The sequence below is a fragment of the Lutzomyia longipalpis genome, chromosome 1 (assembly GCF_024334085.1).
Source record: "Lutzomyia longipalpis isolate SR_M1_2022 chromosome 1, ASM2433408v1".
NCBI lineage: Eukaryota > Metazoa > Arthropoda > Insecta > Diptera > Psychodidae > Lutzomyia > Lutzomyia longipalpis.
The window spans coordinates 10,052,008-10,076,594 of NC_074707.1; the positions used below are offsets into that span (position 1 = coordinate 10,052,008).

The following is a 24,587-nucleotide window of genomic DNA, read 5'->3' on the forward strand; positions in this document are numbered from 1 at the left end:
CAGAGATTGATGGCGGTGAATGCAAGAAAATTGCACAGAATACCGCTTAATCACTGCATTTAGTGGCTGCTTAAGTGACGTGATCGGGTTGAAGTATTAATTTTCCTTTAAATTTTCCCTCAATATATGGTTATACGTGAATAAATAGCGCGCAGAAAGGTTAAGAAATAATTTTATATTCAATTCTACAAAATGTTTTGTAGAAGAAAATATAAAGTTTAGTAATTTTGTTTACGCTTCTTGTAATTAGTTTTTAATTAAATAAATTACTTTATTGGTTAAAAATATTCTGAAATATTTTTTCATGTCTTTTATTTATCTCTCAATGAATAAACTCCTTTTGCTTCTTTTCTTACTCTTATATTAAGAGTAAAAATCAAAGAATTAAATCTAAAGAAAAATCCCATCCTACTATATTTTATCAAAATTATATAATAAATTCAAATAAAAATTCAAAATCAACGAAAACTAGCACAAGCAGAGAAGAAGAAGAAGAAAAGGGAAATTTGATTCCTTTACTTTTCTGGGATTTCAATTTCAGGGAATATCGTTCAATTATCCACCCACACGGCGCCTTTTTACCTACATTATTTGACAATGTGTGCGGAATTTCAGGTGTGAAACGGCGGGAGGTGGAGGAGGGTGTGTGTGAGCTTTGGGAGCTTTCATCGCTTATCCACCTCTTTGCACGTCTCACACGTGGCAATTGAATCAATTTTGTAGCAAATGGCGAAAAAGAAACCACTCCCCGCGCGTCACATCCAATATTCTTCTCACCCCTTTCTGCCCACTTGGCGCAAAGAGAGCAATTTTGGGTGCATTCGCGGTGGCGCATTTTTGGTGGGACACGTACCCCACATTATTGTTGCCCCACCCACGTGATCTCCCCTGCTGGGGGCTCTGCTTGATGCACATTGCCACAGGGGAAGAGGGAGGTCTCTTCTTCTTTTTTTTGTTAAGGTAAACATCCCCACGCCCGCAGGTGATGCTGTGGCGTCCTTCGGAAGCGAGAAAGCATCTCCAATGGGGAACCTGGAGGAGCACGTAGTGGCATCATTAGGGCACAGCAGCAGTCACTCAACGCCCGATTGACGTGGCCAGCATACGAAATAAGAGATGCGAATGGGGCCCACCTGGACAAGGCGATTTGTTTCTGCCGCGTGTGTCTGATTAAAATATCCAACCAGACAACGTATGCAAGATGCTCCAAAACTAGGCGGACAATGGGGAGTTGCTTCCTCCCTTTTTACCAATTCTCCACATACTACACAAAAAAGATGTTCAGTGGCTTTTTGCCAACATTTTTTTCTTTACCAAAAAGAAGCTTTTTTGTCGTGAAATGTTGGGAATTTGTAAATGTACAAGAAATTTCTTAATTGATCGACATTCATACAAATTAGTTTACAGAGAATATTTTATCGGGGAAAATGTGCAAAATAATTTATACGAGACTTTTACTTCTCATTATGCTCTGTAAATTGGACAAGTTTAAAATAAATTATTTTAGACAGATTGAACACTCAAATTAAACACTTGAAGTAGAAATTAAAAGTTAAAAATTCATTGCACCGTTTTCGTATAAATAAGAACTGATAAAAAAAAATAAAGAGGAGCATTCTGAATACCAGGCGTCTTTTTCTAGATAGTTTTTTGAGCGCATAAAATAGCATAAACGCATTTTTAATTTTCTTAAAAGTAAAATTGATTCAGTTAAATAACGAGTTTTAGAACTTCTTAAGCGAAATTTAAAGAATTTTGGTTCAAAATTAAATTTTCTAGACAATTTTAGGGGTTTTACCCGGAGACTTCGGGTTTCAGGGTAAGATCTCCAGGCTGCGGGCTAAGAATGAATTTCTCCGGGTCACACAGATTTAATTTCAATCGTAAATTGAAATGAACTCTATAATTAAGGAAGTTTCGATTTTTTTAGCTGAAAGAAAATCGTCGTAAGTCAGATCTGAGATTTTCTAAACCAGAATAAACTTCTTTAAGCTAGACTACAGTTTTCTTCCAACAAGTTTTAAGTTTTTAAAGTCAGTCCTAAGATTTTTACGTAAGACCGTTGTTTTAGACTAAAATTAGGTTTTTTTTAAGGTCAGGCTCTTCAGGTTTTAAGGATAGATCAGGCTAAACTGAATCTGAATGCATCTTAAAAGTCTGACCTAAAGGAACAGACATTACGGAAATTGCAAAAATTTCTGGACATGTCTGAGTTTTATTTTTTAATTTAATTTTATTTTTTTTTTTTTCAATTAATCAGTCCACAGCTTGATTAAGATATTTTTGAACAAAGGGGTGGATTCTGATATAAATCTTTTCTTTTCTTTCAATTTGTCAGTTATAAGACTTTGGTATTCTGGTAAAAATGTTATAAGATTTTAACATTTTATTTCTTGAAGGAAAATTACTTTTCCAGTACTTTTCAAAGATTTTTTCTGACTATTTTCCTTAACAACGAATTCTTTGTTTTTCTTTTCTACAACGACAAAAAAAGAAAAATTCTACAAAAGCGTTAGGAAAGAAAAGTTTTTTTTATCAGACTACACCAAGTTCTTGAATTTTCTAATGACTCTTAAATCTTAATTTGTATTTTTTTTAAATAAATTCAAAAACTTAAATTACATGCAAAATTAATTAAATAAAACATTTTTTAATAAACTTTCAATCCCACCTAATTCAATTAATTTAAAATTAATTAAATCACTTAAAACCTCCTTTAATAAAATTCCCCTTTCTTTTCATGCTTCCAAGAAACATTGAAAAAATTGGAATTTATCCCATCTTGTGGAGCCCACGGTGGTGACCATCTTAAGAAGCTCTGAAACTGTCAATCGGCTCGGGTGATTTAGTGACTCGCACGACATGGAAATCGCAATGGGGGCTTAATTGAAGCTCGTTTGCCGGGATATTTTCCCATATTTGCCAGCACTGTGAGAGGCGCAAATTGGCAAAACCACAAAATTATAGACACCTCATTGCTTGATTAAGTAATTAACGAGTTGTGGCGTTCAATTAAATTGCGCGGGACGCTTTTTTATGCCTGGATGTGAAATTGTTTGATTTGCACCAAAGATTGGGCCGTGCTTACAAATGTTTTCTTTATTTATTAATTAAAATTTTAACTAATCGAAGTGAATTCCATCGCCTTGTTTTACAGTGTTTTTTTTTCCTCTGCACGTTCTCCACCATCCGTGGAAATGCGGCAAATTTCCACTTGAACGTACTTTTTCACCCCATTGACTTTTCACCTCATTGCTGGTGGGCGAGACAAGGGCGTGGGTGGGAAAGAAAGGCAAATTTTCCGAGAGAAGAATTAGGCAATATTTTCTTTTTTTGTCGGGTAGGTACTCTTTTTGCATTTTTTCTATTCACTTTGCTGGTGGAAAAATGAGAATTGTATGGGGGGTGGGAGGTGTTGGCAGAGGGCTAATTTTTTTCACTCAATAAAATACGTTAGAAATGCAAATTTCCACCAACACATTGCAGGAGATTTAAATTGAATTTTCCACTCGTACTCCGCGTTTTCTTCCCTTCACCTTCCTCCCGAAAAAAAAGGGTAAGAACCATTGGGTGTGAGGAGGAAAAGGGAGAAGAAGGGCGCCATGTGCTTCCTCCGACGTGCCATAAGGAAAAATTGAGCTAGATGTGAAAATTTCTATAATCAATTTTCACGTCATATTCGAACGTTTCATTTTTATTCTTCCAAAAATTCTTTCCCTGGGAAAAATCCTTGAAGGTCCCACTCCCCCCGGAAAGAAATCTTGAGCATCAAATGCCGAAAAAATCACAAAACCTTTGTAAATTACTTGAATACTTGGCTTCAATGCAACTTTGTTACAATTTCAGAGATTTTCTCATCTCACTCTAGCCTGCCGAATGGAAGAAGAATTTCTCACTACTAGAACGGTGGGTCAGAAGATGAATCTGGGCTGGTGAAGAGAGCTCTATATACGTATGAGATGCCGGCGCGCTTTGGCGCGTGAGTAATTCGCGCAAGAAGATCTCAGTGTTGAAATCAATTGGTTGGATTTTCTTACTTCAATTGCCAGCACTGTGAGCACCGCTGATTGGTGAGCTGGAGCACATGCATATACCGCGAATCCATTTCGCACCACAAGGGATTGCGCTGGGGCTTTATCTTGATGATTACCCCATCGTGCAATTTGGCCGTGTTGCTTCCATGGGAAGGAGGAAGAACCGAGATCACGTTCAGAGGTTTTTTGGGGGCCGTCGGGATGTGTGTGTGTGCGTCTTAATTGCTGCCCAGCCACTCTTTCAGCACCTGATCATCACCCGCATACCATCTACAATTGAGACATTTTGCACTCGCATGAAGACAATCCCTGCCCGTGATTTCTGGGACACGCGGAGAGTTTGTTGCAAAAGAATAAAAAGTAAAGCACAGAGCGGTGAGTTATATTGGTCTTCAATCGCGGATAAATCTCACGGAGCGTCTCGCGAGCATCATTAGCCATTGAACTTGCAATTAAGATAAGGTTAATGGGAAGAGTTTAAATTGCAACTATATATGGAGTATATGCTCTTCTTTGATGTTGGGTTCCACCACAATTTGAAGCCTCCAACAATGAGCAGCAATTTATCGGCACTTGATTGCGTTAATGAGTAATTTTTGCACTCATTCCACAAGGATTTTTCCCACCCAAAACATTCTTTTTTCTTTCTTTCACCTTCTTGCTCTTCAATGTTAATTTTTTCTCACATCTTCATTATTTTAAAATAAAATAAAAAATCACGAGAAGAGCTATTCTAGAGGAAAAAAAAACACTGAAGCTTCAACTTCCCGAAAAATCCCACAATGATGGGAGCGACGTTAATCGCATCTTGGTGCGTCCACACGTTCAATTAACAGACAATGTCGATAAACAATATCAATGGCAAGGTAATTGGATGTATCAGAAGGAAGATGGAGTGGTGCGTTGGTAAAGATTGGCTATGAGATATTTAATAAAATACCCCAACGAGGGCAGAATTGCGAAAACGATTACGCAGGAGATGAAATTATCGTTTATTCTTCGTACGCGATTCGCTTTTTCGCAAATTAAATTATAATACATCCTACAACTAAAGCTGCTCAAAGCTCTACAATCTAGATATTTTATGTGTTGGGAAAGATTAAGTTGAGTGGGTTTTAACTTGTATTAAATAATTTTTTTTAGTATTCTTGCCTTGATTCTTACACATCTTGCCCCCAAAAAATATGACTAATTTCAGAAAAAAAAAATTGTTCTTGAGGAAATTTTCTCTTAAATCTTACATTTCCAATGGAAAATGTGATTTTTTGAGCTTTTCCTGAAACATTGTACGAGATCCTTCACTACAAGTTCTTCTATATTATCGATTTGATAGAAGAAACTTAAATTAAATAAATTTTACTTTAATTTTCACCGTGAAAACTCTTTAAATTTTTATAGAAATCGTCGTGGGTGGATTAATAAGAAATATATTAATTTTCAAAAAGTTGAAATAATTTTCATTAATGTAATAAAACAAAAATTTGATAACGAGAAAATCTATTAAAAAAAATTAATTAAATGAAATACGGGGTGGATTCTGATAAAAATCTTTTCTTTTCTTCTCTTACAATAAGTCAGTTATAAGATTTTTGGTATTCCGGGAAAATCTTATAAGATTTTGAGATTTTGTTTCTACCTTTAATCGTATTTTTGAAGGATAATTAGTTTTCTAAGCCTCTTCAAAGATCTTTCTGACTATTTTCCTTAACAACGAATTCGTTGTTTTTCTTTTCTACAACGAAAAAAAATCAAAAATTTTATAAAAACTTATAAGTTAGGAAAGAAAAGAAAAGTTTTTTTATCAGAATCTTTAACTGATTTACTGATATTTCTTAGCTTCTATAAAAATGAATCGATTTTGTCAAATATCTTTTATTTTCTTTTCTTAAAGCAATTGTAAAGTTTCTATATTTCAATATTTCAATATTGTTCTAAAAAAGAAATATTTTTCAAAAAATCTCGTAGAAAATTCTTTTTTAAAATAAATTGATAAAAAAGCTTCTAGAAAAGTATTTTTCTTTTTATAAGACGATTAATTAATTAATGAAACAAACTGTAAAAATTTCTTTAATTTCTTTAAAAAGTTCACAAGTCGAGAAATGTTGTATTGTGTATTTTACACACTAAAAATAATATTAATAAATCACTACTAAATTGAAAAAAAAATTTTTTTTTCTAGAAATGTAATTTTACGGAAGAACTTATTGTAATTAATTTTCATTAAATATTAAAGGAAAACTTATGTATGTAGATGTTTACTCAAATTTCATTAGTTAGATATTATTTTTAGTTATTCCAAAGATTTTTAAAATAAATCTCAATTTAAGAGTTCTAAAAACCCATTCAAAACGAAAAAAACAAGACGTTTTTGACGATGTGAGGCCCTTAAATTAGACCAAACTTAAGAGGAAAGTCAAGGAAAATTAAAATGAATTTAATGATCACTAACCTGTAGTATGGGAATCCTTGGGGGACGTGTAGATCCATTGGCATCCCATGGTGCCCATGATGTGCAGCTGCATGTGGAAATCCGGGATGTTCTGCTCCTGGACCCATAGCATGATGCCCCAGCATTGCAGCCCACGGCGACGTAGCAAACCCACTACCGGGATGATCCATTTTTTTTTACTTAAAAATGCAAAGTTTTCAAGTAGTTCAAAAGTCACACACACAGAAATCACACAACGTCACTTCCGCCTCAATTCACCCCACGCAGTGTAAAATAGATCCTATCACGATCCATTGCACTTCCTATGCTTCTCACACTTTATAGAGCAGTCCTCTCCGCGAAAATCACTGACTTCCCGCCAGCGAGAGATGAGCGCAAGAATTTTTGGCGGATTGGTTTGTTGATTGCAGGTTTTGGGGCAAACTCAGATGATCAGCAGCAATTTCCGAGGATCATTTCGCGACGATCGCGCCGGCACAATTATCTGCCAATTGGTCTCATCGATGCAGCATCTATAGGGGGGCAGAAAAAAGGGCAAGGAGATGATGACGATAGACAAGTCTGGGAACTGCGAATTTTATATGTTTTATGCGTTCTTTGACTCTCCTATCCTCTCCTTGTGACGCGCAATCTTCTGCCGTGTGCGACCTTTTGGAGGATGTTCCAGGCGTAAACCTCCACGGGTTTTTTTCAACTTTTATTTTTATTTAGTGCCTTTCAGCCACGTCGCGATCAATTTGGGATATCGTAAATTGCAATCTCTTGCAAAGGAAACTTCTGAAGAGTGTCAATTTTATCAAAAATGTTCTATAAATAATTTGAATAGAACTTTTTGTAGCTGATTGATTTTCTAATTCTTAAATTAGTTCTTAAATGCACTCCACTTTGTTTTAGAATTTAGTTCTTGAATAATTTTATTTAAAAAATTGTTTATCTTTAATCACTACACTTGAAGAATTTTTTTATTTAAATAATTCACACAATAGTTTATTAAGCATAGTCCACGTTTTAGTTATTTTTTATTTAAATATTTTATTAAATTTAAATTAAATCGTTGTGTTTGTTTTTGGTTTATTAGAGAGACACATATACATATACTCTACTAATGTCCTTATAGAACTTTGTTGATCAACTATTATTGTTTAGTTATTTTTAGTGTTAGTTCTTCTGTCAATTCTAGATGCTTTAAATGTTTTTTTTTGTTCTTAATTTCAGTAATTTAATATCAAAGAAAATTCTTTCTCAAAAATTTTGTTACTGATCAATTTTCCCTTTCAAGAAATTTCCTTTGAGATAACTCTTTTAAAAATATTTTTATTAAGTCAATTTTTATTATTTTTTTAAACAAAATCAAATTGATAAGATCTGATTTGTTTTGTCCTTTAGAATGATGATCTTAAATTCACTTTCTTTAGAAATTGATAGATTTTTTAAGATCTTGGACATCTATTGCCATGATCCTTTGCGATCCTTTCTCTCACTTTAGAAATTTTTTTCTTACAAACTTCGTTGAATTTTTACAATCTTTTTAAATTTATTCTAAAGTTCGATTCACTTTATTATTTTCAATAAATATTTCAGATTCTTCTATTCTGTGATTTACAGAACATACAAAACCACCCCTTGAAACCACCTGTTCGTCTTTACGAATTATCAATTCGAGAGCACAATTTTATTTTTTTAAACACATCTCAATCACAATCTCCAAATCTCTTTAATCACTTCTCATCCTTCTCACGCTTTAAACTTGAGACAAAAGTGCAAGGATTTGATTAACTCTTGAAAGTTAAGCTGTGAGAAATTCACGCGATTTGGTACAGAATGGCATCCTTTTGGGAAAGTACACGCTTGAATGCTCGTCTCTCCCATCCACCTGAACCGGCCACTTGAGACAAACTACTCGAGCACCTCGCTGAAAGCACGTTGGCGACCAGTGGAGCATTTCGCGGGTGATCCCAGATGGTGGCGCCCTTCGTTTTCTGCACACCATCCGACCACTCTCTTCTCTCTCTCGCACATAGCGAGACCAAATGGGAGAGAGAGAGAGAAGATTGTTTTGCGAAAACGCACATGCGGAAGCAAAACTTAATACTGGATATGTGAAGCACAGAGCAGGATGGAAGGCTGATGATCCATCATCAAATGAGCAAAATTCTTTCCCCACATACTGCTGACTCCGTTGCTGCACGCACTCCACAAGTGGCTGTGTGAGAGAGAGGGAGACATACGGTGGAAATTGGGGACAGGTCGGGCAACGAGACACGCCCGTAAGGTGGAGAGGAGCTTGCGCACAGCACTGACTCTCCCCCCTCCCAACTCTACCCAGAGGAGCTTTCGATGGTGGAAATTCTCACCCATCAGGCCGGAATATCCTTGCGTTTTCCCGCGCGCACCACCCGAAAGAGATCTTCTCCTTGGATGCTGGTACAAAGATTCACGCGGGAGGTCCACTCCTGGAGCTTTTGTTCCTCCGTCTGTTCCCATAGCTCGTTGTGTGGGGACATCACACAAAACTACGACAAAATCGCTTTTGAGCACTACTGCACGACTAAAAACGTGACAGTGCGACTTTCTGGTGCTTCTTCCCTCTCTTTCTTTTCATATCATATGTGTATTTAAACTTATGAATTATGACCCCACCGCGATAGTGTACCGGATCGGCTCCTTACCACGACCGGCAGAAGAGAAGAGAAATTGAGGGAGAAAAAAAAACAGACCCACAACCACGTGTATCGTGCCTTCCCTGTCTCACTCATGCCCCCACATCTCGTGCTCCTCTCATGCCTTTTGGCCCTTTTGCAAATCCTCCATGACACGCGGATGGCAAAACACAGCGCGGGTACAATTTATCGGAATTGTTAAGCAATGAAGTTGTTCAGAAGTCGTGTTTTTGTGCTCTTTCAATTGTTTCCCAGAACCTCACCGCGCACCCCCGCACAGCCCCCTTCCCTGCTCACTTCTTCAGCAAAGCCATTGACAATTTTATTATTATTTTCATCGATCTATCCGCGCACAGATTCTCCATACAATGATTAATGGGATCCCGAATAGATCGTGGAGGTACAATGATGATCAATTGTTGTGTTAAATTGAATTGAATTGTTAGAAAAGGGCCCGTTTTCTTAACTTTAATTTCAGGTAAAAATCTTTTTTTTTTTTTAAGTATTGTGGGAATTTTGAGAATTTTTAACGGCTGTGTAGAGTGTAAGGAATTGTTGAATCGGAGCGGTTGTCAATAAATGAAAAAATAAATTTTGCTAATCAGCGACGTTTCGCTATTATATTTAAATAGCATCCTCAAGGCTCTGGATGGAAAATCAATTACAAAACATTTTCTTTCGGAAAAATTACAATTTTTTTTTATAATTTTGTTAAACAATTTATAACAAAAATTATTTTTGGTAATTTTTCTAAAAGAAATTTTTTTGTAATTAATTTTCCCTCCAGAGCCTGAGGATGCTATTTATGGAAAGTAAAAAAAAAACAAGTAAAAACCTCCAAGGAAAGAAGGGGGTAAACGCTATATGAAAAATCATAAAGCGTTTACCCCTTTCTTCCATTGGAGGCTGAATTGTTTAAATAAAAAATTTATTATATATATGATTGGATTTATGAATCATCATAATTTTTTGTTGATCCGGTCTCATTTTGATCATCATTTATTTCTCAGATAATCTTTTTACTGTTTTTGATCCTTTCATTTAATTTAATTTCAGCAAATTCTCTTACCAAGTTTTTCTTATAGGTTTTTTACGAATCTCCTGAACACTTTACCTTAAGGCCTCAAGTTTATTTTAAATTCATTTTCGATTTTAATCTGAAGTCTAATTTAATCTAAAGAAAAAAATCATATTTCACAAGGAGACATAAAAAGTTTGGCTAAATTTTTACGACCTATTGCCACCTAACACTAAGTCAGTGCCCACAATCTGAGTAGAATTGGGGCTGTCCATTGGCAAATAGAATATTAAGGTATGACTTCTGATTGATTGACTACCCCATTCTCAGAAATGTTGAAAAATTTCTTATCAGAGTAAATAAAGAGAGTTCTTTCAGTAATCCTACACTGAAAGAAAGAATTCGGGAATTAGGGACCTTTTCTTTTAACACTCTTTTAAATTTTATCTCAGGTATTCATGGAATAATTTTCTTTAGTATTGGCATCGTGAACTCTCGTTTTCATGACGTTAGATGGTGACTGACAACTTCTTGAAAAGTTCTTTTACGATTTTTTTTTCACAAATTTTTTTTTAGCTCTTCCTTTAGGAGAATATTCACCGCTCTGGGTCTTTTTTAGAGTAATGATGTTATTTTTATTGGATATTCGGTCAATTTACAGTGTTGTGGGAGTCAAACGAGGGATCTGACTTTTTTTGAAAATACTCTTTTATTATTTCTGCGACGTTTCGGAGTTTTAATGCCTGAGGAAGGAGAAATAAAGCTCCGAAGCGTCGCAGAAATAATAAAAGAGAATTTAAAAAAAAAAGTCAGATCCCGCGTTTGGCTCCCACAACGATGTTATTTTTGTTGTGAGAAAACAAGCACTTATTGGGAATAAAATCACCTATCTTGGATAATGCAGAAAATTCATCGCTTGTATCAACATTTGTAGTTAAGAAAAAATATGAATTTTTGAAGTTTCTACTACAAGTGTTGATACAGGCGATGAATTACCAAGAAAATTTCAATTAATATGTGATATCGTCAATCAATAACAATATTCTATAATTCAAATTAATTTTGGCAATGTGGAAGTTCTTTAAAATTTATTGATACTTTTTTACATAGGAATTCGTAATGCTTCTCATATATTTTTATCAGAATAAAATCTTCTGTTTTGTAATAACTGCGATTGAATCTGAAAACTTCATATACAAAGAACCCAAAACCCTATAAAAATATTTATTTATTTAATCATAATTTAATAAAATATTTAAGTAACCAATACTATGGTTCATTACTCAGGAAGTGAAGCTAATTCAACAAATATCCTTTCATATAAAACTATCTGCAAAACAAATACCTGTAAGTGAATTAGAGGTGAGCAACTGGTGGCCTAAAATTCAGGGGCACAACAAAACAAACAACTTTTTCAGAAGACTCAAAAGTTCATCTTTATTGCAGAAAAAAATATTCCGGCTAGTACAAAAGAGGAATTTAAAGATTTGCGCATTTCACTAAAAAAAATCAAGAGAATTTTCCGCTGAAAATCTAAAAGATTAATATTTCAATATTTTTTAAAAGTTAAAAGATTTGTTTTCAAGTTTTTTTTTTAAATCAAATGTTTGTTAATTTTGAAAGAAAGTAATTTTATCTAAAATTGTTTAAATAAAATATTAGTTATTAGTCTAATAATTAATATTTTATCAATGATAATTAATATAAGAGAAATAATAGAAATTTATTTAAAAGAAATAAAAGTATAAGAAGGTTAATTCACTGAAAGAGTGGGGATTAATTAATATTCCTTTTTTCTATTAATATAATAGATATATCTCTAAATATTTCTTCTTTCTCTCATTTAAATCCATTCACTTAATTAAAAAAATTCCATCTCAATTAAGCTCGATCTTTTTTTCTTACTTCATGCTTAAATTTCTTAAAGATCTCTGGAGAAGAGAAGAAAATATTTGTTTTTTTACTTAATCTATTTTAACTAAAAAATATGGTTTAAGGATTCTTTTTTTTTTAATTTTCCCTTTTTGGGAGGCAGTTTTTTGTAGTTTCTTTCCTTTAAAAAATTCTCATCTACTTCTCGGTTGGAGATTTAAAAATATTTCTTTTTTTTTCTTCTTCTTAAATTGCTCAAGAGGCACTAGAAAGAGTATGTGGTCCTTAAGTACTTCTCCATTTTTTTTTCTCTCTAAATTGTGATTTGATAAATAACTTTTGATAGGATTAAATAAAAATTACCAAATACCTCTTTTTGTTGTTTTTTTCATAATTTTTTTTCGCTCCTACAAAACTATGGCAAAAAAACTAAAAGATTTCAAACTATTTAAGCAATTTTTATCATTTTTTTTTCAAAGGATTTCCTTATCAATTTTTTTTCTTTCATTATCTCTCACTTCGTTGCAATTAATTCGATATTATATTTTATTTAATTTCTTTCTTTTTTTTATTTCTAACTTTATTATTTTTGTTAGTGTTCTTCTATAGATTCTATCATCAAAAAAAATTCTTATGTTTTTATATTTAGGCAAAAAAAATTGTCTCTAGTTCAATGTTTTAAAGGTACTTATGATGTGTGTGTGGGTGTGTGATAGCCAAAGATTATTAGCTAAACACTAGTACAATTTATATTAAAGAATTCAAATGCTGTGCATTTTCTAAATTAAATTTTGTTCATCTAAAATGAAAATAAATGTTTTATGTATTTATGCTAAGAACAAAAATATTGGTAAGAATATTTTTCTTTCTCTAAAAATAAAATATTTAGGAATATTTTCTGTGTGTATTGTTGTGTAATTATATTGTTTTAATTAATTTTATTAAACTCTCCTCTAGCACTTGTAACTTCATGGAGAAAGTGCCGAAAAAACAAGGAGATAAGAACACTATTAAATTATCTTCAATCATATTAAACGATTCGTCATGAATGTGGGTAGAAGGAGAGTCTTTTCCATATTTTTTTTTAAGAGAAATAAATAAAATACCTGTGCGGTGGATGTTCTAAATTGGCGGTGGACCACGGATGTACTTGAGCTGTGGCGAGAAACTCATGGAAAAATTGTTGATGGCATCGCAGCAGTGTGGCTCAAGGAAGCACGCAGCACAGAAGAGCGACACGAGGGCAATTTGCACGGGAATGGCAATTTTGGCCACACGCCAGGCCCACGTATGCTTCTTCCCCTCACCCTCATCGTCATCCTCCTCCAGGCACCCCCTGGACCCACTATCCGGATCATCAGGGTCCCCATCTGCAGTCGCCACAGCCCCAACACCGCGACGATTCCTCAGCAGCACTGCAGCACTCTCAATTGTCGCAGGAACATTCGATTTTACCGGAGACATCCCACCACCCGCAATGAGACTATTCTGCGGTGACCGCCTCTTATTCTTCCTCTTACTACAGAAAAGGTCATAAAAAAACACAAGAAATCTCATTAGAGAAAAAGTTTTACATATACGCAAACTTTGCTCTATAACCACCCACAAAGGCGAGAAAAAGAGAGAGAGAGCCTGACGTGCATGTAAAAGAAAAACTCATTTTCAATGTAATTAAAGTCGTAAAAAAAGACAATTACACTTCTTCACGCCATTATGTTTCTTCGCACCTCAACTATTTCATCCCAGAGAGGAGAACAAGAAATCTTCCATACAGAAGAGAACATTAAACATTTTATGATGATCCACATGAGAAAGATTTTTTGTTCTTTTGCATTTAATTTGTGAGAATCATAAATACTTTTCTTTTGATATTAAATTAGTTTTCTTTCCGGAAAAGAAGATTTGCTACAAAGAAAATTCTTTCTTTAATATAAATTCTTTTAATTTTTCTTCTTTTCAATTTTTTTTAATTTAAATTTCTTTATTTGAAGTAAATTTTAAAAGGCTAATTTCATTTATTTTTAATTCAAAACAAGGGGAGTTTATCTGACGAAAATTTTGATTATAATGGCGAATCATTCGAATTACTTACGATAAAAGCTGATTAATATGAAATCGAATTAAAATTAAAAAAAAACTTATCCCCTTTCGGCTTAAATTTACTACTTTTTAGGTTTTAATTAATTATTTTTAAAGCTTTTTGAGATTTACGACTCAGCCTTTTTTAGGGTTGAAAACAATACTTTTAGGCTTTTATTTACCACGTTTTGGGTTTTATCCTTTCCTTAAATATATTTTTTTTTAGTTTTTGTTCCTCAATCTATGTCTTTAGGACTGAAAAAAAATGTTATGCTTGAATTTAGTCTTTTTTAAGGTTTGAATTTAGCATGTTTCAGGTTGAATCTACTATTCGGCTTGAATTTAGTCTTCTTGGGGCTTGAATTAAATATTTTTTAGGCTTCTGATGCTTAATCTGAGTCATTTTGAGGTAAAGAACCAATATTTTGATTTCTTTGGCAATTCATCCGAAAAATAATGAATAATTGCGAATTTTCCGAATATCCGAATAATTTCATTCGGATTAACACACCTTGATTCAAAATAATTTTAAAAAATAACCTTTATTTTAGTTTTCTTTATTCTCCACTTTTTTAAATTATTCTTTAATTTAGTTTATTTATATAAAAAAAAATCTTTTTTCTATAATTTCTCTTAAAACTTTTTTTATCAGTCATGAAAATATGGAAAAATCTTGTAAATTTCACATTTGATTAAACTCTCAGTTAGGGTGAGCTGAGCTGAGAGCATTATTTTAAGCTGACCCCTTTAAAGTTTCCCCTAAACGCAAAAAAAAAACACATTTGAGTTGAAAATTCAAGGGGTGAATATCAAATATGAAGCAATAATTTCCACGACATTTCCTACATTTCATTTGAAAGATTTTAAATTTATATATTTTTTTTAAGTTTAAGTTAATTTTTTTTGTCTAAAGTTCTTCGAAGCATCGTTTTCCCTTCATCAAGTTTCATTAGGTCATTATAATAATTTATTTCCTTTTTTTTCACAAAAACTTCATTAAAATAAATAAATCAATAAAACTAAAGAAATTAGCAATTAAAAATAAATTTTTATTGAATAAATTCTTTTTTATTTTTCTAATTATTTATGAATTAAATTTTTTTCCCAATTGAAAAATTCATCAAATTCACGCAAAAGAAGCCAAAAAAAAGACAACTCTGACTTAAGAAAAATCCTCTGAAAGCATCTAGAAATTAATATCGTGATAAAATGAACGCATTTCAATGTTTCACGTGGACACAAAAGGGTTTAATTGAATTCTAATAAATAATTTCTAATGCTCTGTTCCTTTAAATTCTAAGTTTTCAACATGTATTCTAAATAAAAAGAATAGAATAAAATAAATAAAATCTTCCAATAAAGACGCATCATAACAATACTAAAAAATTTTAAATTCAATATTTTCATCATCTTCAAACACTTTCCATCAACTTTTGTAAAGGGAAACTAATCAAGAACGTCTTGTAAGCAAATTACCATCCCTTCCCCTCCTCAAAACCTCCCACACAAGTTGAGAGCTAAAGCAAGGAAAAACTCTATATAAGATGAAAAGGAAGAGCTTCTATGTGTCGTGTTAATTTTCTTATTAGGATGCAAATAATTTTCTCAACATCAGGGAATCTTTTTCATGACCATGAGATAGTCTCCGCAAGGGATCTCTCCCACACACCCACACAGAGACCACAAAATTATTTGCATATTCTTCCATCCTCCCCAAGGACGATGTAAGAAGTGACTCATTTGATTGCTTCATTTAAATTCATTAAATTTCACAAGCAAACTCTCTCGCTCTCTTTGCATGTCTTCGTGTTGGTTTGATGGTTAATTGCTAAAAGTGTAAGGTACTCACCTTTGAGTGGATTTCTTCTTGAGTACACCACTTGATTTGTGACCTTCTGACTCCTCAGAACTCCCCCCATTTGACGGTGCCTTCTTCGTCACCGTCGTTGTGCGAACAATGAGTTCCCTGCAGGTATCCTGAAGCTGTCGCAGTTCACTCTCTGCTGCCTCCATGCGCTGGAAAATTGACCTAAGAGCCGCTGATCCGGGCGCAAGGGCATTCTCGAGTTGCTTTGCCAACCTCCTGAGGGTCCCCAGGCGTCTTTCGCGCTCAGATAAACCCCCATCTGAGCCACAGCCTCCATCGGAAATTCCACTATCGGACAGCGAACCATTCGATGAGGATTTTCCATGATAAAGGATGGCTGTTGATGGATGCAGGAAGACACCATCGGATTGGAGTTTATTCTGCAATTAATTGAATTTAAAAGAAAAAACGTTTTTTTTTTATAAAAAGAATTTAATGACTGAGAACTAAAGAACAAATTATTAGCTCAATAGGTTAAATTGCTACAACGTCAACGTAAAAGTCGCTGGTTCAAATCCCAGAAGAGATTTTTTTTCATGGCTTCAAAAGTCTTTTTATCATCTTTGTTGTCTCACAAGAGGCGCCAACTTTTACTTTGTGCCACCCCGAAAAAATCCATGAGACAGCGAAGGGGGTGATGGTTACGATTAAATTGCAAGCCACAAATCATTCTCACAGATCTGACGTCACTGAGACAATTGTGGATAATGGAAATTCTTTTGGGTCGTAAATTTGGATTATGATTTTAATGAAGTTCCCGCCCGAGATCTTTCTTCGCAACCACCCCTCCCCCGCATACGTCTTACAGAGAGAAAAATTCCAATGCAGTGAAAGACTTTTAGCATCATGGTAAGATGAGGAATGAAGAAAATCTTCTCCATCTATTTAGTCGGAGGGTATGTTAAGTTATTTACACATCTCTTTGCCCCTTCATCTCTCATGCCTACATAATACTGAGCATAGAGAGAGAAAAAAAATCTCTTTAGAGAAGGGTGTGTGAAGGAAATTTTGAAGGGTGCGACAATCCCACCCCATGCCAATGCAAAGTACGATGATTTAATCATATTGTTGGCCCTTCCACAATGCAAAATTGTATGTAACAAAATTAACTAATTTTCTCTGTCATCACGGTACAAATGACTGTCGATTATGCACAAAATGAAGATGAATTCAATGAAATTTACTATATGGAGAATGGAACACATTTTCCAACCCCTTTTGTATGATGACAAATTACTGACATGACAATAGTTGTCATCACCTAATTAACTTGTTGGGAAATTCTCTCTCTAGGCATTTTCCTCGAATTTTCTCTCTCAATATTAATGGGAAAGATTTTCATGCATTTTGACAGTTCTGTGAATTTTGACATAACCTCTGGTTGACGTTTGTTTGATAAACTGTCAAAAATGACGTTTAATAACGTTCTTTTTTGTCAAGTTAGAATCTTGTATATTACAAGAAAAGTAATACAAAAGCTAAATCTAGATGACGTTTATTTGATGAACTGTCAAAAATGACATTTATTCAATTTTGTGTCAACGCGATAATATTTTTTGTTAAATAGTTATGCAAGTCTTATCAGTTAAAAAAGATCTTGTAAATTGTAAGGAAATAATGTCAAAATATTTATTAAAAGTAAAATGAAAGAAAAATCTAGATGACATTAGCTTGACAAACTACCAAAAATTACATAAAAAAGGTGATAAAATTAATTTTGGCAATGAAAAATAAACTAGTAATCCTAAAACGTTAAGTAATTAAAATAAAAAAATATCCAAATGACATTTTTATTAGATAATCTGTCAGAAATGACATTTGAGAGAATCATCTGTCAACATAACACTGGTCTTGGCAACAAATTTAAGTCTTGTCAATATAAAGTAACATTATCATGCAATATTTGTATGGAAATAAATAAATCTGACTGACATTATTTTGACAAGCTGTCAAATATGACATTTGATAATGTCATTTGTCAAAGCAAGTTCCGTCAAAGTAAGTTATGTCAATGAATCAATAAAATGATCCAAAAAAATTAATTCAAACGGTTACGCTGCTTTTCTTTCTTAGAATTAATCTTTCAAGAAATTCCCATCTTGGTAAAAATAAATTCTCACTCAAGAAATTTCCTGAAAAAAAATTCCTCCACATCCCCTCATCCAAGCTCCTCAACGTAACATGGAGGGTAAAAGATGAATTTATCCCTTGAGTCGAGTGCCATGTCGATTTGAGTGCTTTATGCTCAAGTAGCAAGAAAAGGTAAATTTCTCACTTTGATTTGAATTTATTGTCTGCATTTTTCACTTCAATCTCTCCTTTTGCATTTCACTCCCCCCCAACTTTGCCGTTTTTGTGGAATTAAACATTTATTAAATTGGAAATTTATGCACTTTTTGGCAACTCAAATAGCTCTTACGAGGGTGGATAGATGCTGTGCAATTTTCATGACGAAATTAAGGGATGAAAATGATGAAAATTTTTCTTCTTTTCACTTCAAAAGTGGGTGAAGTGAAAGATGATGAGGAAAAAATCGATTTTTGCCAATTTTGTGTCAGGAAGAAAACCCACTTTACATGATGCCAAACCAAAACATATATCCTCTCCCTTTGTTCCTTTTCTCACCCTCCTACACGTTATATTTCGTCCTCACTGGATCCTTGCACGTCTTCCCTCATTTTCCCATCTACACACACCCACATACACATTTCCTCCCGAAGGATCTCTGCAGAAAAGCGCGCGCGTTTTGTGTCATCAAGGGAAAGCCAGGAGGAAAGGCGAATCCTCAAACTTGCTTTTTCCTTTCGTGAGTACTTTCCAGCAGAGGTCTTTCACGACGACGACACATACAAACATACAGAGACTATTTAAGAGTGACATTTGTGGGCAAGTCACGTGCCTTCCCCCATGGAAAATACCTCCTCATACTCCCTCCCCCTTTCCATCCCTTAAGTGAGTCCACAGAGTGAGTATATGTAGCATCGAATGTCGATCCTTCAGGCATCACCACCACATAGTCTATTTCACCCCCAAAACACACACATACAGCTTCCAAATTTAATATGTTTTTCCATGAAGACGTGCAGAGGATGAGATTCTTCATGGATTTTCTCTTATACCATCCTATCCAGGGCAAAAGGTCAGATGACATGCAAAATTCAGGGGGGGCAAAAACAACTCCCTTTTCCCCATGAAAAAAATTCCCATTTTCATCAAACTCACCTGAAGAGTCATTTCGACTTTCTCAGACAGAAGCTTCGCCACTTCCTTCACATCATGCGCCAAATCCACAGGAGTCGTTCGTCCAGATTCCAATGCTCCACGTAGTCCCTTCAGGGCACCCTTATCCTTCCCAAGTGCCTCCTGGAATTCCACCAAACCACTCTCAAGTTGCTTCCATGTCTGCAGGGAGCCCATTAAGCTCTCAAGTTGCAGATTTATCCTGCACAGGGATAGTCAACAATAAAATAAATTATTTTCTCATTTCACCAAAGCACCAGGTTGGACTGAAGGTCAATTTTTTTTTCTCTGGCAAGAGGAAAGTCCCCTTCAGGAGCAATTTTCCATCATCTGGACTGACGTCTTGTTCTTTAGCATAAAAAACCCATCAAGGGACGAAAAAATCTTGCAGTGATGGTCATTTTGCAATTTCTTTCTTTTTTATTTAATATTGCAGAAGATACAGATGGAAGGGCAAGAAAAAATGATGCGACCATCAGTCTTTTTCCTACAAATCTCAATTATGTTGAAGAGCATATGGTTTAAATGGAGAAAAGAAAACTTTTATGGAATATGTAGTTTTTTTCTTTTAAGCAAGTGTCCATTTGGGGATCAAATCTTTTGATCAGAAAATTCCGCTTTTGGTCAGGAGAATATTACGTTTTAAGCAAATGAATAATTTATTTTGATCAGGAGAACGTTTCAATTCGAAGAGGAATGTTTCATTTTGTCAGAAAAATCTGCCATTTTGATCAAGAAAATATAGACATTCGATCAGAATAATAAAGGGAAAGATTTACAACCGTGCAAATTTATAAGAAAATTGTTCGGAATTCGGCCAGCGGGGGATGATTAAAATGCAATTGTTTGCATTCAGCGACGTTTCGGAAATCTTTATTTCCTTCTTCAGGCTCTAGGGAAAATACATTAAGTTGAACATTAAGTCCATTAAGTTGGAAAAGCCACCTAATGTCCAACTTAAAGTATTTCCCCTAGAGCCTGAAGAAGGAAATAAAGATTTCCGAAACGTTGCTGAATGCAAACAATTGCATTTTAATCATCCCCCGCTGACCGAATTCCGAACAATTTTCAGGATAATAAACTTTAAATCAGGATAATTAACGATTGATCAGTGAAATTGTTTCATGATCAGAAGAATAATGTTTTTTGGTCTTGGAAAACAAGCAAAAAATCAGGAAAATTATGTGTTGGTCATAAAAATATGACAAAATTATCCTGATTTGTAAAGGAATTTATGCAACGACATATGAAGGATGATCCTCTATCGCAGAACAATTTTAACCCATCTCATCTTGTAGGGGAACATAAAAAATAGAAGAATCGCGAGAGAAACTCCGCAATATCCACTGGGATTACATCGAAAAGTGCAGTGAAAGTACAGTCCGGGAAAACATAACCTCAATTTGGGAACAACATTTAAATGAATAGGAGGAACTCCATTGTGTTCGACCAGCGTGGCATCGGGACCTCTTGAGCTTCTTTATAACCTTCCCAATCTTTCCTGCCTACCCGGATGAAGATTTGAATGATTTTTGCTTCACTTCTGTCTTTCCGGACTTCCCGTCGTTGAGTCGCACTCCAAGAAGAAAAAAAAACTCAACGACGGGAAGTCCGGAAAGACAGAAGTGAAGCAAAAATCATTCAAATCTTCATCCGGGTAGGCAGGAAAGATTGGGAAGGTTATAAAGAAGCTCAAGAGGTCCCGATGCCACAATGGAGTTCCTCCTATTCATTTAAATGTTGTTCCCAAATTGAGGTTATGTTTTCCCGGACTATACTTTCACTGCACTTTTCGATGTAATCCCAGTGGATATTGGGGAGTTTCTCTCGCGATTCTTCTATTTTTTATGTTCCCCTACAAGATGAGATGAGTTAAAATTGTTCTGCGATAGAGGATCATCCTTCATACATTCGGGCATAAATTCCTTTGTCTTTTAATATGTCTTTTAACTAGTTATTAAACCCCAAGTTTGTTACCCTGGCTTTTATAACCTGCGAGAAGGGGCTTTTCCTTGGTTTTTCTCTGGAGGTTGATCGTCAACGCTAAGACGCCCAAGGGCGCATAAAGATGAGACAAATGTAACTGAGATGAATTAAGTTTAAATGAAACAAATGAAAAAAAATATTCCCCTGATCACAATAGATTATTCTTCTGATCAAAACGAAATATTCTCCTGGTCAGAAGCAAAATTTTCTGATCAAAAGACGAGACACGCCATTTGGTAAAGAAAATCCCTCAAGTTTAAAAGGGAAAAAATCATTAGGATTTAAAGAAAAATCTCTTGCTTTTTCTGCAAATGAATTAAAGTTCAAAAAAATGCCCTAAAAGTGGAGAAAAACTTTCCCTCAATGGCCCTTTCCCACACTCAGATAAGAAAAGGTAACGAAGCTTTATTACTTTCTTGGGCATCAACAAGAAATTACCATAAAATCAACATTATTTCCACTTCGAAAGGAGACCGAAGAGACCAAAAGTCTGCGCCCGTGTTATTTGACAGATGGACAAATACGGCAAAATAATGAATAGGAACCAATATATTGGTTTGTGATTGAAATCCTTCGAAGAAAAACACCCTCAAATTGCATCAATGCTGTGCAAATAGCCAGCCACGTGTGAAGAGCTGTGTTTTCTTCAATTTCCTCGCCTCCCACACGCGCGCGCGGATGTGAGTTAATAAATTAATATTGATGGGGTTTTGTTGTGGCACAACTGACCTGTGATCTGCCTCATCCCAGGCACTGTACATGTCGCTCACGTTGTCTTTCAGCAATGCATGGAGTTCTGTGTCGAAGAACTGTGTACGTTCCTTCTCGCTTTCTGTGCATGAGATTGTCCTCTCGAGATCAACCCCACCATCCGTGGCATCGACGAGTGCCACAGAACCCAGAATGTGACTCTGGGAGCTGTATTTGCTCATCTCCAGCTCCTGACGCGTCAACCAGCTGTGCACGGAGGCATTGAGCTTCAGCATTGTCGACCTGTGTCCATGCAACTTTGTCTTTTCCTCCTGCAAATAAATACATTTTTTTCTCTGAATTTCCTTCAATGATTTTCTAATTTTTTCAAAGACTTTTCTAGTACTTTTCAAACTTCTTCTTCCCTTTCTTTATCTCATTTCTTTCTCTCACTTCTTTGTTTTTTTTTAGCAACACAGGAGGATGCTCTTAGATTGACCACATATTGACCTCATTTTTATGATCCCAAACTCACGTGACTCTTTTCCACAAAATTCCCTCCATCCAACAGTTTTTCCTTCGCACCATCACCCCCCGTAGTCGCATTTTGAAAGCAACACACACTGGAAGGGTCTGTTCGCGCTTTCAACTTTGACTCGGTCACGTTGTCTCTTCTCTTCTCTTCTCTCTCTCTGTACGATATATACTTTAATTCACCCACCAAAAGTGCAAAAGGAAAACGAAAAAAAAAACGACGAAGAGAGAATTATTGCGATGATTTTATGGTCAATAAAATCACATTTCGATCAACTTTTTCCATTCAAAAACTCACATTCGTCGTTTTTCACGATCAAATGGGGTTTTTCATTTCATTTTCTTACTTTTCTTTGTGTGAGAAAATAAAGAAAATTTTAGGAACATTTTAAATTTGTTAAAATATTTTTAATCAATTTTATTTATTTTTGAGGTTCTTGTTACATTTTATTTTGGACACCCTATAATGCTTAACCTTTTGTATGCCGGGAGTAAAACTCTCTGGCGGATATCCAGGGGGTATGTGATTGACCACAGAGATTTTTCTTGGTAAGTATTAACGAATTTATTCTGTAAAATGAGATTTTATTAACTTCTTAGAACGTTTCTATTTATTTTGTAACAAATAATTAATTTTTAATGAATTTTAAGTATTTTTTAACACTTGGAGGAACGAAGTTTCTAACCTCAAAAGTTTGACCTTCATTTTCTCTCAAAAGAAAATATTTGTTTAAGTTTTCTTTCGACGATATTCAAGTAATGAAACTTCATTATACACAGATGTAGAATTTATCATTAAAATGTTAAATAGATTTTTAATTCTGTGGCGATTGAAAAAAATCAAATTGGCCACTTTGGCGAGCAAAATCCTCCAAGGATTAAGGACATTTTTGTATAGAATTTGAAAAAAAATTAGACTGAATTCTAAAGTCAAGAAGACATTAAGGCATTGAGAATCATGAGTTAAACGCAAATTGTGATTGTATTTGCGGAGAAAAATCGAAAAATCCATGAAAATTAGAACTAAAAATCAGTTTTTTGTCCGTTAAGAAAATGTTTCAATTCTTACTTTTATATTATTGTTAAAAACTTTTTTTCTGATGGTCAGATCGACCTAAAATTTAAACAGAAATTGTTTTTATAATTGCTAAGAATTATTGCGCAATAACACATCATATCGCTCTGTTGTCGATCACCTACCCTTCATGGCAAGTGAAGGGTTAAAAAATTAAAATTTTTCTGAGAAATTGACCAAAGACTTCAAAGAATTTAGCAAGAAGTCAACAAATTCTCTTTAAGTTAACAAAATCCTAAAGAAACGCACGAATTTGCTTAAATAAATAAATATTTTTGCTCATAAAATGGAACTTATTAGTTAAAATTTAGAGCTCTAACTTAGAACCTTAAGCATTATTTAACAATCTATATTAAATGCATCACAAAGCCTTTTTTCTTCTTTTTAATTCAAAGAAAATTCTTTTCAAATTTCGGAGGCTTCAGACATGATTTGATTTCTTTTTCAATTCAATTAAATCTTCTCATTTTATTTAATAATTATTTTGCACTCATTTCATACAGCTCCACATTCAGTTTAACTTTTTGCTTTCAATGTTTGCTCATGCCCTTTCTCTATTAAATGAATAAACCCTCCGCACTGCCTCCCCCTCGCCTCGTATACTTAACCAAATCCACCTCCAAAAAGCGCACCAACCCCCCCTTTTCGGGGCTACAAAGGGGGTATGATGGCACGAATGGGGGGAGGGTTGGTGGATTTTGGCACCCGGAGCATCGCATAGAGACGAAGACACGTGATGTGAATGAAATATTGTGGAAATATCGATGCAGACATGCTCAGAGTTTTGAATTGTCCTGAATTCATATACAAATTCACTCCACTCTGGGATATTTCCATTCCAATTCACCTCTCCCGCGTGCTCTTCCTCCTCCCACGCGAACCCACCCCACCCCCCCTCCCGCGCGCCCTCGGAAATACCACCCTTTTGCATTGCACGTGAATTGAGTTAAAACCATTAAATATCGCACTTGAAGAAATTATGGTAGTATTGAGGTTGTAAAAAGTTGCAAAAAGAAATTGAGAAGTGGAAAAATATTCTTGCAAACAAACAACCAACTAATCCACCTTGAACATTGAGATGAA

General features: G+C 34.6%; 2 protein-coding genes across 6 annotated transcripts in view; both read right to left on the minus strand.

The window, feature by feature from the left end:
- The window catches only part of LOC129788693 (protein trachealess), a 122,033-nt gene extending 113,278 nt beyond the window's left edge, over positions 1–8,755 (minus strand). For all 4 annotated transcript variants that reach the window (XM_055825001.1, XM_055824968.1, XM_055824960.1 and 1 more), the window contains exon 1: positions 6,484–8,755. In XM_055825001.1, coding sequence (XP_055680976.1) covers positions 6,484–6,653 — 170 coding nt within the window. In that variant the 5' untranslated portion in view covers positions 6,654–8,755. The remainder of the gene's footprint in view (positions 1–6,483) is intronic.
- Positions 8,756–11,571: 2,816 nt separating this feature from the next.
- Positions 11,572–24,587, minus strand: part of LOC129788275 (klarsicht protein) — a 166,813-nt gene continuing 153,797 nt past the window's right edge. For both annotated transcript variants that reach the window (XM_055824278.1, XM_055824277.1), the window contains exons 16-19: positions 21,935–22,227; positions 19,202–19,421; positions 15,962–16,359; positions 11,572–13,552 (exon numbers count right to left, since the gene is read on the minus strand). In XM_055824278.1, coding sequence (XP_055680253.1) covers positions 13,156–13,552; positions 15,962–16,359; positions 19,202–19,421; positions 21,935–22,227 — 1,308 coding nt within the window. In that variant the 3' untranslated portion in view covers positions 11,572–13,155. The remainder of the gene's footprint in view (positions 13,553–15,961; positions 16,360–19,201; positions 19,422–21,934; positions 22,228–24,587) is intronic.